This window comes from Aplysia californica, unplaced genomic scaffold (assembly GCF_000002075.1).
Source record: "Aplysia californica isolate F4 #8 unplaced genomic scaffold, AplCal3.0 scaffold00255, whole genome shotgun sequence".
Taxonomy (NCBI): Eukaryota; Metazoa; Mollusca; class Gastropoda; order Aplysiida; family Aplysiidae; genus Aplysia; species Aplysia californica.
Window position 1 is genome coordinate 288,355 of NW_004797525.1, and position 19,012 is coordinate 307,366.

The 19,012-nt window shown below is 38.5% G+C and overlaps 1 protein-coding gene across 1 annotated transcript in view; it reads left to right on the plus strand.

Annotated features, from left to right (window-relative positions):
• The window catches only part of LOC106010998, a gene marked incomplete in the record, with an annotated part of 12,533 nt that extends 9,602 nt beyond the window's left edge, over window positions 1–2,931 (plus strand). The window contains 1 exon segment of the mRNA XM_035970342.1: window positions 1,590–2,931. Coding sequence (XP_035826235.1) covers window positions 1,590–1,618 — 29 coding nt within the window.
• Between the last annotated feature and the right edge of the window lie 16,081 nt (window positions 2,932–19,012).

A 19,012-nucleotide genomic window follows, 5' to 3' on the forward strand; every position in this document is an offset into this window, starting at 1 on the left:
TTTGTAAGTGAGGTTGGGGGTTGTGAAGGGGGGTGGGGGTTAAGTAAGTGAGGTTTGGGATTGTGGGGGAGGGGGATTTGTTACATGGACCTAAAGACTGAGAAAGTGAGAGAGGGTGGTGGGGGATGAATGAAAGGGGGAGAGGTGGATTGAATGTAAGTGAGGTAGTGGTGGGGTTGGATTTGGCAAATGGGCTTAAATAGAATGAAATGTATTAGGCAGTCGGGCTCGCGACCAAAAGGTTATGGGCAAAGCTGTATCATGCATACTGCTTGAGCTATGGACAGCTGAAGAAGAAGAATGCGGACGGGGGTCGTTAGTGAAAGGTCATGGGTCAGGGGCCGGATGTTGTGTCTTTGGGGAAAGGCACTTTGCACAAATTTTCCTCACTTCACCCAGGTGGGAATGGATGGGTACACAGCTATAGACAGTGAAAGATCTTGTCAGTTTGTTAGTGTTTGAGCGCTTAATCAGCTGCTTGCACTGTATGGTTCCTGGGAAGCTGTGAATGTTTCTGAGAGTTCTATGGTCTGCTGGGGTATTGTTGGTTGTAAAGCATGCTGTAGAAGGTGATATGTGCTATTATATAAATGAAATTATTATGTAGGTGAGAGCATACACACATACTCTCTCACACATTCTCTCTTCCACACCCATGTACTCACACACATAATATAATATGTGCGGTGTGCTGACTTCTCTGAATCCACAAATGGAGATATTGGCCAAAAATCAAAGTTGGGGTCAAATTTGTAGATTTGCTGTTGATGCCATATTCTTTAACTATAACCTGTCTTTTATTATTTAAAATTTATAATTTGTAAAAACTCCTCCTATAAATGTGATGTATCTATTTCCATAAGGTTTGAATCCTAGAAATAACTCATTTTGACAGCACACTTCACATATGCTTGTACTTACTGTCACATACTCTCTCACACATTCTCTCTTCCACACATGTACACACACACATAATATAACATGCTTACACTTACAGTCACATACTCTCTCACACATTCTCTCACACACATTCATACTTACACATACACATAATGTAATACTTTTACACTTACAATCACATACTCTCTCACACATTCTCTCATACACACACATGTACACACACACATAATATAATACTTTTACACTTACAATCACTTACTCTCTCACACTTTCTCTCACACACTTATGTATACATACACATACACATAATATGATATGTTTACTCTCAATTTATAGACCCACAGTCACATGCACATGGTATAAATAATTAATGAGAACATTGTTATGACTTGTACATCGACGGTAACTTTTAAAATTTCCAAGCTGAAGAAGCAAAATTTTTCATTAGAGACAAAAAAAAACGTGATTTCATTCTTTTAACAAGAGTACCCACTTTATGCATCTTTTCTAGCATTTTTTGACATTTAGAATTTGTTGAATTTGACAAAATATTTCCTTAGCTCTTGTAACCAATACTACGGGTGGCTAAACTTCAATAAAAAAAACGATATTTTCACAATTTCGAGCATCTTATAGTACATTTTAACAGCTGGCTAATGATATAATGTATTTTTATTCTTGTTTTGCAGTGCAAGAGTCTCCGAGATCTTCGTGCTAGTCTGTCTTGGAGAACGTTATTATTCTGTTGATGGAATATTATATTCTGATTTTTCGACACTTTTACGGAACACACAGACTTCAAAGAGGAGGTGACAGTGAACGTACTTATGTAAACGCGAACTGTGCCCCTCTGAATCAGACCACCGATGTATATTTACGCGATGGCCATACCACCCATTCAAGCAAGTCCAGGTTTATTCAAAATTATCCATGTTTTTCGACTGCTTGTTCAACACACACGCTTCAAAGAGGAGGTGACAGTGAATGTTAAGGACAGTCCAGACAAGGCCATTGTTATCTCGTCGTCAGTCAAACGGAGTCATCAGTCACTGAAGGCTGCTCTCGTAACCCTACTTACTTTACTTTGACTTTTTCCTGCCAACTTTTACCGTACGGTGTCGAGGAGAAAAGCAAACATTTTTGTCTTCTTAAATTGTTTGTTGTATCGCCTGTTGCGTGCTATTAATGGCATTATTGTTTTTGTCAAATGTTTTTCTGACCCCCTCTATCCATCATTTCTTGTACTTGTAAGTGAGTGGTGGGGGTGTGGCGGAGGGGAGGGGGGATGGGAGGAGGGGAAGGGGGATGAATGTAACCATTTCCTGTTTAATTTGCCTGAACACTAACCCTACCGTTTCTTTTCTTTTTTTTGTTGCTGCCTGTCCGTCTCCCTTTGTCACTGCACTGAGTGAGTGACCAGTGTTGTGCTAGATGTGCTTCTCTTTACTTGAAGCTAACCCTTCTTTTGGAATTATATTTTTGGAGAAGGTAACGTTGTCTTCATAGATCTATTTCCTTGTGCTGGTGACAAATCAGTGATATTTCTCTGGCTGTGAACTTGCTTGGGGGGGTGGGGGGGGGGGGGGAGGAGAAAGAGCCTTCCAACCTAAAGATGAAAACTGTAAAGAAGTTATACTCTAATTTCATCACAGTTACTACGACTATGAGTAAATGTGTCACAATATGGTGGAATCAGGCGCTCGTCAATTTTGGGGTATATGGAGTTATTGGTGTCATCTTATAACGTGTTCATTTGTCTTGATGTTAATGACAAACCACCCATCTATCTTGAAAAAAAAAAAAGGTATTGGTAGTTGAAAGAGGTGGGAATTTTGCCTGGTGTCCGTGGAAAGATTAAATTAGCTAGAAAATGGCCTTCATAGTTTTGGTGACTTCCAAAGCCTGAGAGTAAATGAGAGTGCTTAGAAACTACAAATTACACTTTTCTGTGCCCATAAACATTTTTTAAAAAAAGAGTAAAATCCACACAGGAATGTGTTTTCCGATTGACATAAAGGAGTCGAGCCAAAACAAAAAAAATCGATAGAAACTGCCCAACGGATGGAAAATTACTGATTTCTTTGATTTCTTTATTTTGACGAGTGTCTGATTTCACCACGATGCCACACAGAATCATAAACGTGGTGTCTTGTGATACAAATTACACACGGCGCTGCAGCTTGTATAAAAATAACTGCTGCTCGTGTTTTCTAGTGATTTTGAGGAACCGAGGGCCAACTTCCATGCCTCGTCCTTTTGAGTAAGCGTTTCTATCTTGCATCTATTGGGGAACAAATCAATATTTATTGATATATATATATATATATATATATATCTATATATATATATCTGTATATATATATATATAAAATTATATATATTTGCTGCACACATTTGATATATGGGGGTTTGGGGGGGGGGGGGGGGGTTCCTTGATTTGTGTCACGACGTGGTGGAATCAGGCTCTCGTCAATTTTTGGGTGTGGGGAGTTATTGGTATCATCTTAAAGCTTGTTCATTTGTCTGGCTTTGGATGAAAGAAATACCCTTTTATCTTGAACAGAAGTTGAGACATTTGTGAATGAAGGAGGTGGGGTCACCTGGTTTCAGAGGTAAAATTCTTCAGAAAACTGACTGCCACCAAAGATGAGTTATTTCCTTAGCTTAAGAGCCCATGGAAACTGAAAATTTACATTTTTATGCCTTTAATAAACGTTTTTAAGTAAAATCCGCACAGAAATGTGTTCTTTAATAGGCATGAAAGGTGTGGAGCCAAAGAGCAAAAATTCAACAAAAATTCACAAACCCGTGGAAAAATGCCAGTTTCTTCACTTTGATTATTTTGACGAGCGCCTGATTTCACCACTGTGCCTCACATTTGTCTTTTTTTTTTGTCCAGTACTGTTGTGAGGACATGTAACTTTACTTACTTTTTACTTTTCCCGGCCTCTAAATGGAATAATTTATTGTGTGGAGGGGAGAGGCAAGCGTCTTTCTCTCGTTTGTTGTGTCGCCTGTAGCATGGTTATGTTGTTCTCGACTAATGTTTCCCTGAGCCACCTCTGTCCATCTTTTCCTGGATCTGCCCCTGTGCAGACACAGTCATCGGTAGATTAAGATGGTTTGTGGTTTGTTTCGTAATGATGTCTTTGCTTTTTATAGTAGACTTATTCCAGTTTCAAGACTTGTGGCTGACTGAAGTGTATTTAGGCCATTCCAAAAGGGGGGACATTTCTCGTTCATGCACAGTAGAATTGTAAATGGACTGATTCATCAATGTCACGCTCATAACTGTGCCTGATCTACAACAGGGAACTGCTGCTTTTTCTTTCCTAATCCTTACTATTGTCATTTTTCCTCTACTTCTTTTGTATGTTTGTCACTCTCTTGTGACCCGCTATTCCCGGGGTGCCTTGATAGTCGAAGCAGACTTTGTGCTGTTGAAGCTAGAGAGGTGAGCAGTGTAAGCCTGATTCCCTGTAAAGACTTCTCTGTTGACATCCATCCCTTGGCGCTCATATGACCGTACGCAGTTGCGAGCGCCGTAAAACCCTCTACTATAAAAATAAATATCAATTGTGGAATATCCTTTGAGAGACAAGATCCGGGGCAAAGAACTTCATGTGTTGTCTGCGTATCGCTAAAAATAATAGTTCACCCGTCAATGTCTGACGATGACCAGTACATTCGCAGAAGAGAGTATTTCTTATTAATAAAAACAGAAGATGTAAGCATTAAGATGATTTGTGGTTTCTGCTATGGCTGATAAGGCCAGTTTTAGCGGAGAAGAGTCCCACAGTTTGAGCTGTTTTAAGTATTAAAGCTTCTTTTACATTAAGGGAACAATATGAATATTTATTTATATATTAATGAATAATTATATATTTTTGCTGTACACTGTTTATATTTCTGGATGGAGGAGGGGAGTGGGGTAGGTGGGAGGGGAGGGCTGTTGGTGGGTCTTTTTTTGGGGGGAGGGGAGAGGGGAGGCAATGACACCAATTCTGGCAGAGAAGAGTTTGCCACATGACATTTTGTATCATTACTGTGTCTATCTTGCTCTTCAGGCATCTGTGAGGCATTGGATAGGCTGTCCCCGGGGTTTAATTCACCCCGCATTATTAAGCAAAATTTGATAAATTTTTACATAATTTCCGATTATTTTCCTTTATCATTCTTTGTTAAAATTAACAGAATCGCATAATTTCACCTGTTTGGGCTCAGTTTGCATAATTTCAGAAATATTTTTGCATAAAACCGCGGGGACAGGATAGGGAAGATATTTATCAAGTACCTTTCTCTGGTGTTGACCAGATGACAAGGACATGTGGTTACTTGAGGGAGGCATTGCGCTGCCAAGAGCGAAATGCTTGCAGCTAAGGGGATTTGAAAACAACTACAACAACATTATCAAGTATCTTTTTTTGTGTCTGCTGCAATGTTGTTGTAGAAGATATTTATCAAGTATCTTTTTGTGTCTGCTGCAGTGTTGTTGTATCCCACTCATTCTGAGTTGGCCCTGACTTGACGTGCTGGTGTGAGTTGAAGCAGCCCGTCTCCTGAATGATGTTCTTTGTGTGGTTGGCGGGTGCTCTGGTGTGGTTTGCTTCTTCTTTCCTATCAAACATAGATCTATCGTCCTTATCTCCCCTCCTTCTTTTTTATGTTTGTTACTCTCTTGTAACACATCTAATCTTCTGGCGCTCATATGACCTTATGCAGTTGCGAGCGCCGTAAAACTTCTACTAAATCAAACAAGTACTTTGTGTCGTTGGGGTGCACGAAGAATTATCATCAATCATTCCTCGCGCTGATTTAAAAGTTGGGACGAGCCGTCCCTTTTCCGAAGTATTTGATTTAAAAAGAACAATTTTTTTATCTTCAAATGTTGCTTGGCCTGAATGTTGGTTGCCAGGTTGCCATTCTTGTTACATTTCCGAATCTTTTGATTCTTTGGTGCTGGACGGGTGGTTGGTGGGTGTTCCTGTGCGGTTTGCTTGCTCCTTCTTTCCTTTCAAACACTGATCGCCCATATTTCACCTCTTCCTTTTCTTGATATGTTACTCTCTTGTAGCAACTTTAATCTTTGGTACTTATATGACCAATTTTTGTTGCAAGTGCCGTAAAATTTGAACTATAAATAAATTTGGTGCCTGATGTATTTTAATTGTACTTGCGTTGCTGAGACTGTGGCTTGAATGTCCAGCCTGTGTTGCAAGTGCTGTAAAACTGTTACTTAACTAAACTAAGTCTCGTTACTTGTGCAGATCAAGGACAGTGTAGGCTGTGGCTTGCATATATTTCAGTTCCTACATAATTCGGAATACTGATTTCTCTGTATCTTATCTTACTGGTTAAAAAATTTGTGATAAATAAGTGTTTATATGTCCAGTAAGTGTTCATTCATTTATGCTACTGTGTCATTGCGTGACGATTTTGTGTCTTTATGTCCAGTAAGTGTTCATTCATTTATGCTACTGTGTCATTGCGTGACAATTTTGTGTCTTTATGTCCAGTAAGTGTTAAGTCATCTGAGATACTGTGTCGTTGTGTTTACAGTTCAATATGTGTGTCAATTATCTGTGCAACTGTGCTGTTGTGTGACGATTTTGTGTCATAATGTCCAATGTGTGTCAATTATCTATTCTACTGTGCTGTTGTGCGACAATTTGGTGTCATGATGTCTGTGTGTCAATCATCTATCTTACTGTGATGTGTGATGTCCAATACATGTGTCAATCATCTATCTTACTGTGATGTGTGATGTCCAATACATGTGTCAATCATCTATCTTACTGTGATGTGTGATGTCCAATGCATGTGTCAATCATCTATCTTACTGTGATGTGTGATGCCCAATACATGTGTCAATCATCTATGCTGCTGTGTTGTTGTGTGACAATTTGGTGTCATGATGTCCGTGTGTCAAACATCTATCTCACTGTGGTGTGTGATGTCCAATACGTGTGTCTATCATCTATGCTGCTGTGTTCGGGCGTGCAATAAATGTTGAAACGTCCGTGTGGTGAGTGTTATTTCACCAGTCTGTAAAAGTGCGGACTGCTTTATGTCGGTATTGATAAGAAAAGACTCTTGTCTGTGGAATATGCCGTCATTGGGCGACTGACTGTGTGTGTGGCTGTAACAATTTTTGTCCGCTCAAAGTTCCATGGCGTGGGTACTTGGCGGGTGCTCTAGTGTTGTTTGCTTCTTTTTTCCTTTCAAATATCTATCGTCTTTATCTCCCCTCTTTCTTTTTTGTGGCTGTTACTCTCATGTAACACCTCTGGTCTTCGACACTTACATGACCTTATTGTGTTGCAAGTGTCGTAAAACACTTTCTAAAACAAAATCGTTGGGTAACTGACTGATTTAGAGTAAACACACAGGAAAATGTTTTACATACAAATAAATACATGAGTAAATAAGTAAAAAAAAAAAAAAGAAGGTTTCTTCACTCTTATAACGTTTTTTGGTAAGTTACACGTCGTAAGTGTTGCCATATCCCCAACTGGAGATGGCTACCACAACTGGTTAGTAGTCGATTGTTTAGATCATGTTAGTGCTACATTCCTCAGCTCGTGGGTGGTTGGCGGGTGCTCTGGTGTGGTTTGCTTCTTCTTTCCTATCTAACATCTATCATCCTTATCTCCCCTTCTTCTTTTTTATGTTTATTACTCTCTTGTAACACCTCTATTCTTCTGGCGCTCATATGACCTTATGCAGTTGCGAGCGCCGTAAAACCTCTACTAAAACAAGCAAATAAAATTCCTCAGCTCTTTTGAGTGTTGAGGTGGGCACCCTCTGTCCCGCTCCCGCTTTTTTTGTTTGTTCGCTTAGCCATGTTTTCTGTTGAGAGCTATTGCTCAAATAGTGAAATAAGCCTCCTACAATGGGGATTCTCTTTTCTTTGGTTTGCCGCTGTTTTCGGATTGACCATGTTCGGTTTAAGCCTTACTCATCAACTGTATATAGTAATAATTTTATAACCCATGCGAGATAGACGTGTGTATATTAGAATTAAGTTGGGTTTTTTTAAAGATATTTTTCCTGCGTTGTTGCTTGTTTCAAAACTTTTTGTGCTAATGTTTTTCTTTTGTTTTTTTAAAGTTATTTTTATTTGATTGTAAGAGTTGTTTGTGGGAGGTTACCTTCTTGCAAGATTGATAGGTTTTGAGGAGCCATTTAAAATGGAAGATTTTTTTCCTGTTTTAGTAGTATAGTCAAAGAGGTGCCTGTCTTTGATTTCGCAGTTTTTTGAAAGCACAGACAATTTTTAATTTATGTTCTCATCAGTTCAAACATCTTTTGGTTCCTGTGAGTTTTGTTTTGTTTAGTGTGGGTGGTTGTTGGAGCTCTGATGTGTTTTTCTCCTTCTTTCTTACCAAACATCCATTCACCCCCTAGGGTGGTGTCACTGACTGAAGTGTCTTTAGGCCATTCCCAAAGGGGGGGGGGGGACATTTCTCGTTCAAGCACAGTAGAATTGTAAATGGGCTGATTCTTGTCACGCTCATAACTGTGCCTGATCTACAACAGGGAACTGCTGCTTTTTCTTTCCTGATCCTTACTATTGTCATTTTCCTCTACTTCTTTTGTATGTTTGTCACTTTCTTGTGACCTGCTATTTTTGGGGTGCCTTGATAGTCGAAGCAGACCTTGTGCTGTTGAAGCTAGAGAGGTGAGCAGAATAAGTCTGATTCCCTGTAAAGACTTCTCTGTTGACACCCACCCCTTGGCGCTCATATGACCTTATGCAGTTGCGAGCGCCGTAAAACCCTCTACTATAAAAAAACAAAAATCAAAATGGAAGATTTTTTTCCTGTTTTAGTATTATAGTCAAAGAGATGCCTGTCTTTGATTTTGCAGTTTTTTGAAGCATAGACAATTTTTAGTTTATGTTCTCATCAGTTCAAACATCTTTTGGTTCCTGTGAGTTTGTTTTGTTTAATGTGTGTGGTTGCTGGATGCTCCGATGTGGTTTTCTCCTTCTGTCCCGTCAGACATCTATTGTCCTTTCCTCTCTTCCATGTGATTTTTGTATGTTATTTTCTTGTAACGCCACCAATCTTCTGTGCTTATATGACCTATATGTTTGCAATTGCCGTAAAACTTTGAAAAAAACCCCTAAAATCTCTCTTACTTGGCTTAGAATCTATTCCTAAAGACAGGGATGCCAAATCTCCTGTTTTTCCATTTTTTTTTCCTACACTTGCAAAGGGAAGGGGAGAGGTAAGAGAGATGTTTTTGTTGCTCATTGAAAGTTATGCTCCGCTCATTTTCAGGTTTTTTTTTCAAAAATCATTTGGCATCCCTGTAATGAGAAGCAAAAACAACTAGATCTACATGAAAATTCGTTCGTCCTTTTGGGGTAACCATTCAGGTGTTGAGCTGGGCTCTATATATGCCATAACGGTGTACTGGCAAATTTGTGAAGGCCCAGTGACAAACCGTGGTTGGCAGGTGCTCTGGTGTGGTTTGCTCCTTTTTTCCTATAAAAATTTTTTATCATCTTAATCTCACCTCCTTCTTTTTTGTGTTTTACTTTCTTGTAACACCTCTAATCTTCGGCACTTATTCGACCTTATTGTGTTGTAAGGGCTGTAAAACTCTTACTAAAACTAAAAAAAAAGAAATAGTGACAGACCGGCATACTACTGAGAGGTGGAATGTTGTGGTCGTTATTATGCTGTTATTCGGTTTTAAATGTGATAGCCTCTGAATGGACAAGGTGATTTCTCTGAATGTACAAGGTGATTTCAAAGTTGTCTTCATTTTATTTTTATATATATCGCGCATAATTGCATAATATGTGTTACTGTGCATATGCCCTGTTAAAGCAAAGTTACCTGCTAGTTGAAACACATAATCACTTACTCCTGGTGGGTGGTTGGCGGGTGCTCTGGTGTGGTTCGCTCCTCCTTTCCTATCAAACATCTATTGTCCATATCTTTCCTCCTTCTTTTTTGTGTTTGTTACTTTCTTGTAACACCTCTAATCTTTGGCACTTATATATGACCTTATTGTGTTGCAAGTGCAGTAAAACACTTACTAAAAAAAAAAAAAATTGGCTGAAATGGCTCTGAGTGTGACGAGAAAAATACTCAGCGTTGTGTTATTTCTGTTTAATGGTGAAAGTGAAAGAGAATGCAGTTTCAATAATCGTGTATCTATTGTTAAAATTTCTAAGTATTTGTTTTTTTACTTTACTGTACAAATGATAGTTTACTTAGGCGACAACGCTGTATGTTTTGCAAGTTTGTCTTCTAGTTCTAGCTGTTGTGAAGGCTTTGATCATTCCATTTTGCTCATAACATGTTTTGCATGTATAGCTATATATATATGTATAAAGTATATTCCCATGAATGATTGTCATGCAGAAGTCGCATCAAATGAGGCCTGTGAAAATTTCACTGTGTTGATTTAACATTTTTTAATGTTACGAAGGCTTAATCAATCCCAAAAAAGCGAGCTCTACTATTAAAAAAAAATAATCCCCCCCCCAATAAAAAAAAAAATTGACATGCTTCTGAGGCATTTGCTGCATATCATGACTGAGCTAGCAGAATGGCTCTTCTCATTTATGCTACTTTTGAGATAAATGGAAAGAAACTGTTTTACTAGACTGTTTACGATCTAATTATGGTAAATCTTGCCATGCATGTTTCTCTTGTGACTGCCAACCCATATATGTTTGTGTTGGTTTTACCAGAAGATAGATATTTTATAATACCAACAAACAACATAAAAGGCTAGTTCCATTTTGGCACTCTTCTCAGTTATGCCATTTCGCTAGCGTAGTGATGATATGGAAAAAAAGTCATAGGCCTGAGCATGTTCCAAAGTTAGCGTCTGTCAGCTGGTTCATTTCCTAGGCTCTGTGTTGGAATGGTTAGGCTCAAGGGCCTTTCACTTCAACACAGAGGGTGGGAGATAAATCCGCACGTGGAGATGTCAGTTTGTCAAGTTTCTCCGTTAGTCAGCTGGGATGTTGTGTTTCACTTGGCCCTGGTAACTATAGCTTGTAACGAAATTGTTGCCGGATGTGTTGGTTCATCTAAAAAAATTGAGGAGGTTTACAATTTGTCCAACTTTCAGCACGTGTTTTCTGTAAAACTTGTATTGAATTAGTAATGATGCATCGTAATTAATTAACCAGCCACAATTTCGGAGAATTGATTGCATTTCCCTGTGGATGAGATGGATACTAAGCTCTTCTCAAAATATGAAGGCAATCGGTTTTGTAGTCTTTGAGATATCCTGCGTCAAACATCGGCAATATTTTTGTTGCAAGCTTTAGTAGATTATAAGGAGCCTGCCTCCTAAATTGTCTTGGTTATATTGATGGGTGTGTAATACGTTAACTGTCATTCACAGTTGCCACCTCAGTGACTTGTGTTACCCTTGTGATTTGTTGTTAGATAATCATAGTTCATCCATCAACGCCTTATGAGGACCAATGCATCTGCAGAGGAAAATATTTCTTCAAAGAGAAATAGAAGAAATAAAGTTTGAGACAGTTTGAGGCTTCTGCTACGCTACGGCCAAGAAAATCTATTTTGACACAGAAAAGTTTGCCACATTTGGAGCATTTAAGAGCTTCATTTCCACCCATGCCTGATGTGGGTAGCTTGTCAGATACGGTATTTGATATACAAAACCCTCATCTCACATGAGGGAAAAACTCATTCCAGTCACACGGATTTGACCTTTTGTTCTATAAATGGAGTCTGCTTAAACGGAAAGTTCCGGGACAGTCAGATTTTCCTCAGTTTAGTTGTGGTTTTGGTTTCGAGAGGTTCCTCAAATAGAAGAGAAAAAAATCTGGGATTTTATTTTCTTGCGGTTTACAGATGTTTTCGGATTAACCGTGTTTGGTTTAAGTGGATTCCAGTCAGTGTATTTATACTTCAGGCTTTGGTGATTACTGACTTTAAATTAACTTTAATACTTTGTTGACTCCTGTGATTATAGGAATTATTGTTGAGTGTGTGAAATGTCCAAATCTTGTCAAAATGTTCTCTTCGACTGTGCAGACTTACTCAGATGATTGTGATCGATGGTTTGACTTGAAGGTTACAGCAGGATAGCTGGAGGGCTTCATCTGTGTCTACTTATCCCCCCAGATAATCTGTGACTCTATACACCAGAGACATTGGCAAAGTTTGTTTGTATATTTATTGGTTCCTTTGCGCTTTCCAATTAGTATTACTACATCGGATCTGTAATGAGTTGTATAAATTGTTGATTTTCTACTAGTTTCTAATTTTTCTAGAGTTGTTATTTAATACTGAGTGCACACTGCCAATTGAATTTATTTGATTTAGTCAGGGCAAGACAGATTTTCTCAGTGGAGAGGTGAAAGCTACCATTTTTTTATTTTTTAGAAAGAACAATTTGACTGAATTTGATTGTGACCTTCAAAATGAAGTGCGTTTGTTTTTCAATACTGGGAGTGGAATTCATCCAAGATGGCAGCTTTCGCCGCTCCATGAAGGAAAATCTTGAAGGCCCCAACTCACAGTTCGACTGAATTTGATTGGCAGTGCACACTGTGTATAACTCCCATGTTACCTGAATTACTCCTTCATCAATGTTCTGTTGTATGCTTATATTATGTTTTTTTCACAATCAAACTCTATGATTTTTGCCCCTCTCTGTTATTTATTATCTTGACCTGTTTTTATGGAGAATTTAATGTTTGATTGGTACTGATGCATAAAAGAAATCTGGAAAAAAGGCATGTTTAAATTTTTGGTGTGATTTACAAGAAGTTCAGCTTTCTTTTTTTCATTGAGACTTGACCTTGTCACTTTATTTCTAGGATTAAAATATAAGGTGTCATGATGCTATGGAATCAGGTGCTGGTCAGATTTGGGATGTAAAGAGCTATTGGTTTTTCAGTTAAATACACAGAGGAATATTTTGATTGGATATAAAGGGTGTTGAGCAAAAAAAAAAAAAAAAAAAAAAAAAGAATTTAATAAAATTTGCTCAATGGGCAGAAAAGTATTGGTTTCTTCAATTTCATTATTTTGACAAGCGCCTAATTTTTTCCACAGTGCCACCAATATGGCCATTTTTCACGGGAAAGAATTATTACGCATTTTTCGCGAGCATGTTAATACAATGGGTAACCAAGTTATCGGCACAGCGCTACGCAGACATTGCACATCATATTCCTGGGTGGGGGCACTCAACAGGCCAATACAGTGATGATTTTACAAACTTGTTCTCAACAACAGAGGTATATTCAAAACGGAGTCCTTTTTTTTTTTGGCCATACTTATTGCGTTTTGAGATGTTCATAATATTTGTATCTTATTTATACGATTTACATCATGTAAAATAAATGATTTTTTACTTCCTGTGTTTTTTGTTTGCCCTTCTTTTCTACTCCTAAACCTGTGAAGTGGGTGGTTGGCGGGTGCTCTGGTGTGGTTTGCTCCTTCTTTCCTATAAAAAAATCTATCTTCTCAATCTTCCCTCCTTCTTTTTTATGTTTCTTACTCTCTTGCAACACCTCTAATCTTCTGGCACTCATATGACCTTATACAGTTGCGAGCGCCGTAAAACCTCTACTAAAACTAAATATGTGAAGTGTTGTGTTTTATGAGTGTCAGCTTATGGCAGTGTGTTTCCCAGTTTGATTCAGTGTGTAACCTTCCAACAGCCACCAGTGGTGTAACGGTAAGTCTCTTTGCCGCAGCACGCAGAAAAGACGAGTTAGTGGGTGGTTGGCGGGTGCTCCAGTGTGGTTTGCTCCTTGTTTCCTATCAAACATCTATCGTCTTTATCTACCCCCCTTCTTTTTTTGTGTTTGTTACTCTCTTGTAACACTTCTAATCTTCGGCACTTATATGACCTTATTGTGTTGCGAGCGCGGTAAAACCTCTACTAAAACTTTTTAAAAAAGAAATGAGTTCGATTACTGCATGGGGATGTTATTTTATGGAGTGACTCTGTCCGTGTGCAGGGATGATGCATCCCATGGAGTAGTCCTTGAGTGAGAGGCCGCGACCTCAGTGCTTTCTTGTCCTGTCTCCATTTTTAATAACAGTGAAAACAGTTCATAACAAAGAGTGAGCTTAACCCTATCCGTAGGTCGTGTTTTAATATTGTACCCATACGACGTGGGGAACCTGTTCCACCACTTAACCCTTTCCCTACATCGTGTTTTACTATCGTATCCATACTATGTGGGGAACTCTGTGCCACCACTTTCTAAAGAGTAAATTTACTCTTTAATCCGATCCGTACGCTTTGCATAGCAGTCTGTTAAAATGATTTTTTTGAGAAATACTGAATGTTTTAAAGAGATCTTCGTCCTAGAAGTATTCTAAAATGTGAAGAATATAACCCCAGGGTCCAAAATGACCCCAGGGTGTACGGAAAGGGTTAAGAAGAAGTCACATTTTCACTGTTTAAAAAATGGAGACACGACAAGAAAGCACTGAGGTTGCGAGGCAGGTTAAAAAATGGAGACACGACAAGAAAGCACTGAGGTCGCGGGGCAGGGCCAAAGCAGCCTACCTCTTAAATGATCTAAATTATGTCAATGAGGACGTGAACATTAGCGGTCGTTATAATCTATCGTATTATTTCATATCGACTGCTATTGCTAGTTGCTCTCTCTCTTTTGTGATTCATACGTTTGTCTTTCTCTCTCTCTATCTCTCTCTCTCTCGCTCTCTGGCACTTCCCCCTTTCTTTCTTTCTTTCTCTGCCACTCCCTCCATCTGTCTCTCACTGCACTCTCTCTCCGTCTCTCTCTGTCTCTCCCTGTCTGTCTGTCTGTCTGTCTGTCTGTCTGTCTCTCTCTGTCTCTCTCTGTTTCTGTCTCTCTCTCTCTCTCCCCCCCTCTCTCATATTCTGAGAAAAAATAACCAGTTTCACAGCTTTTTGTTGATTTATTCATCAGAATTGTGGTTACAGTTAAAGTAGAGATCTGATATATAGAAAAATGTTGTAAGTAGACATACTTGTACATAGGTCAACAACAATCCTTTGAAGGAAGAATAGAATATTCAGTTCAAAGGTTACCAAAAGGTCACCAATGTAAATAAATAGACTTTTAGAAAATGATAAAGCATCATATCAATACAAATATATGGCTGTCAATATTGACAAGAGTTGACTTGAAGAGGAGAGACAGAATTTAATTCTAAACAAAAGGAAAGAAAAATGAGAAGATAACATCAATGTTGCGATCATGTAGAAAAGAGTGAGTGATTGGGAGCATTATTGTGACAGCGTAAGTCTACATATCACTTCCCTAGAATTATAGAGTTCTGTCTGCTCAGGGCAGTGCCTTTTTGAGAAATTTGACGTTTAAAACTTTGAGTATCCCAGCATGCTAAGCTTTTTTAAAATGCAATTCTTCGAATAATATCTTGATGATAACGCCTCCGAATGATCTCCGATTTCGATAGAGCAGACGGAACATTTGGTTTCTGACCTTATGGTTTTAGTAAGTAACTCAACAAGGTAGAAAATGTCAGATAGAACTTTGTAATTCTAATGTAGCGATTTGTTGTGTGATAATAGAAGGCATTAAAGAAATAAGAAAAATGTGTATCCAGTCCAACATGCACATAGCGAAAGAATCAGCTGCGTCGAGGGAAAAAAGGGGACTCAAAAATGATATCAAACAAAGCGTAAAGGTAAAAATCATGTTAATTATGACATTATTTCATATCACAGAATGCTATGGCATATCGACTCACTAGGGACTTTTACAATTCTGAGATTTTGAAATATGTGTCACGACGCGGTGGAATTAGGCGTTCGTCAATTTTTGGCCATGTGGAGTTATTGGTATCAGCGTAAAGTTTATTTATTCGCCTTGCTTCCAATGAAATAAATATCCATTTATCTTGAATAGAATTCAAGATATTTGCGATTGAATGAAGTGAGGGGGTCGCCTGGTTTTAGTGGTGAAATTAGCGAGAAAATGGCTGCCAAAGTTTAGTAACTCCAATAGACAAAGAGTCTTTTAAAACAGAAAAATGACATATTTTGTGCCTCTAATCAATGTTTTTCAGTAAAATTCACATGGAAATGTGTTTTTACATGGACCTAAAAGATGTTTAGCTAAAAAATAAAAATTGGATAAAAATTTCCAAACTTGCTGAAAAAGACCTATTTCTCCGATTTTGTTATTTTGACGAGCGTCTGATTTCACCACGCTGCCTCACATATGTCATACAAGAATATAAGCCCAGCTCACAAAGCGCACACATTCACAGAGGGGAAATACGCCAGAGTCCGCTTTAATCGAAATCTGTGGGAATGCCTGCAGGCACGGTGTATTTCCTTTGGTTCAGCTGTGGTATCAATTTGGAGACATTGCTCAAATATAATAGTGCAGAAAAAAAAATTGGGGATTACACGTTCTTCCGGTTTACTGTCGTTTTTGAGATTGCCATTGCCTGGTTTAAGCAGACTTCACTGTACATGCAAGTGCACGTGGGTCACATATTGACATCAAAGAAGCCACCTGTTCAAGTGAATAAATACACAAGAAAGGAATACTCTCTCTCTCTCTCTCTCTCTCTTCTGGCGCTGTGGCTTCATAAACGGTCAGCGATGCCGACAGAAGGCAGGAACTCAACACTTGCTAGGGGGTCCTTAAAAACTGCTGAAAGTGGGTCACTGAAATGTCCCAGCAGACGGGCAAGTAAGGAATTCTGGTGTAGCATGCTCAGCAAATTGTTCTGTCCTCGCGGTTTTATGCACCCCGCATAATTTAGCTAAATTTGATCATTTTTTGAATAATTTCTGATTATTTTCCTTTATCATTCTTTGTTAAAATTAACAGAATCACAAAATTTCACATTTTTGGGCTTAGTTTGCATTATTTCAGAATTTTTCTTGCATAAAACGACGGGGACAGATTGTTGCCTCAACATTCAAATCGTAAAGGAAAACAGAACAGGTATCAACAAGTAAGGCAGTGACACATTCGACATTCTCAATAGGTGTCGAGACTCAGACACAGCATCATTACTCACCTGACGCTAATTAAATAGAGGCAATGTCTAAAATATTATACCAAAAAATGGGTAAATCACACTGAGCGAGGCACAAAATACATTACAAATGAATGCTCACAGAAATTCTGCACACAAAAGGGAGATAATTTGAAACTATGGTGTATTTTTTACACAAGGTACAGTGGAGAGAGACAGAAGAGTAGCACAATTAATTAACCAGAGATACGAACTGGAAACAAACAAAATTCTGGAACTTTTTCTGACCCAGTAGAAATGCGCAAGTGGGAAATCAAAATTTACAAATAATAATTATTGAATACATTTAGCATCAAGACTATTTTAACATAAAGTGAAATATGACATACACAAAGAAATTAAAAAATAAATAAATGAATTCAGGACGGAACATAATTATTCCAAAAGACAAAAAAATAATTAATGTCTTCAGGCAAAGTCTGGACAACTTTTTACAAAAATCTGGATTTCTGAATTTATCCAGAAAATCAGCAGCTCTCAATAATGCAGATGAACAAAGAAGAAAAAGGAAAGAAAATACGTAGACAGGGGGGAAAACAGTAATTCTATTACTATTAGAATATATTAAGAAAATAGGATTAAGTGTAAAAAAAAAAAGTCCAGTTACCTAAGAAGGTGGAGGAAAATTGCTCTCAAATTCAAATAATCTTATACAAGATTTTCTAATCTACTGCTGCCAGAAATTCTATTCAATATCATCCCTTCCTCTATCTCCTTCTTTCTCTCTTCCTCTCTCCCTATCTCTTTCTCTTTTTCACTTTCTCTATCCCGCTCTCTCTCTCTCTCCCTCTCTCTCTCTCTCTCTCCCTCTCCCTCTCTCTCTCCCTCTCCCTCTCTCTCTCTCTCTCTCTCTCCGCTCTATCTCACTCTCTCCGCTCTATCTCTCCCCCTCACTCATCCATGTACATAGCCTCAGACTCTTCCCCCACATCAGCTGACATCAGTAAGGAAACCACTGGGCCAGAATTGAGAAACAAGAAATAAAATTAAAGGTAAACACTCAATGAAAAGCAGCCAGCAATTAATTAACCCTTCCAGCCCCATGCGCATATATTTTCAGCAGCGCTTGTACCTCCCATCGTCCCAAGAGCGTGTATTGTCAGTTTTGGGGGGATACCGAATTTTCACACTTTTCGAAATTAGCGAACCTAATTTAACGTAAATTTTCGTATTATTTTTTTCATTTACCTATATAAACATTGTTGGATGTTATTATCTAAACCTCATTACAAAAATACTTTATCATTTTTTAGAATGCATGCCTCTTTTTCTGAAATATTGCTGTATTGGCTGGGACTGGGGTTAGGGAGGGCATAGGAATGGCTGGTGCTGGAAGGGTTAACACTTACAGTACTGAAGGCTGATATAGTCAAAAACCCTCAAGTACCCCCCCACCAGTTCAGAACACTGCAGCCTTGATAGAATTTTTAATTTAAAAAAAACCTTGACAGCCCAAGAAAAATCACTTGAAAAATTCAGAGAGGTTCATCAACCATTCAGCTATCATATAGAGTGACTTCCTTTGGTATTTACTTCAGTGCACAGCGTCAGTTCGCTGTTTTAACACTCTGCCATCAAAGGCAAAGACATTTTTGGGAAAATCCAAAAAACCAGGCGGTAAACATCGCCGATCGGCAAGATGTGACGGCAAAGAGTTAATTATCTTTAGTGTACCTGGTCGCGTCATTGACAGAAGTCACCAGCAGAAGTGAGCGCATACTTGAGCCTAGAGACCAAAGTCGCTGACAGTACTGTAAGTGTTAAGTTATCAATCAAGTATTTTGACTATATATTGTAAGACTCCGGCATGCACCATTTGGAAAAGTGACGTATAATGGAGTCTTACACTGAGCAGCCAATATCGTCACTGCTGCAAACAATCCACTAAGTCCAAATTTTGATCACTTTTCGCTTTTTACACCCTCTCAAAGCTCTATCAAAGATGCAACTTTCAACATCACTAAAATGCATTTTAAGGTTATGGTCATGGCTTACAATGTTTTTGCTTTTCATAATTCCGATAGGAACCACATAACAAACACTAGTCGTATGTCTCTGATGTAAAAACTACCCAAAACGGA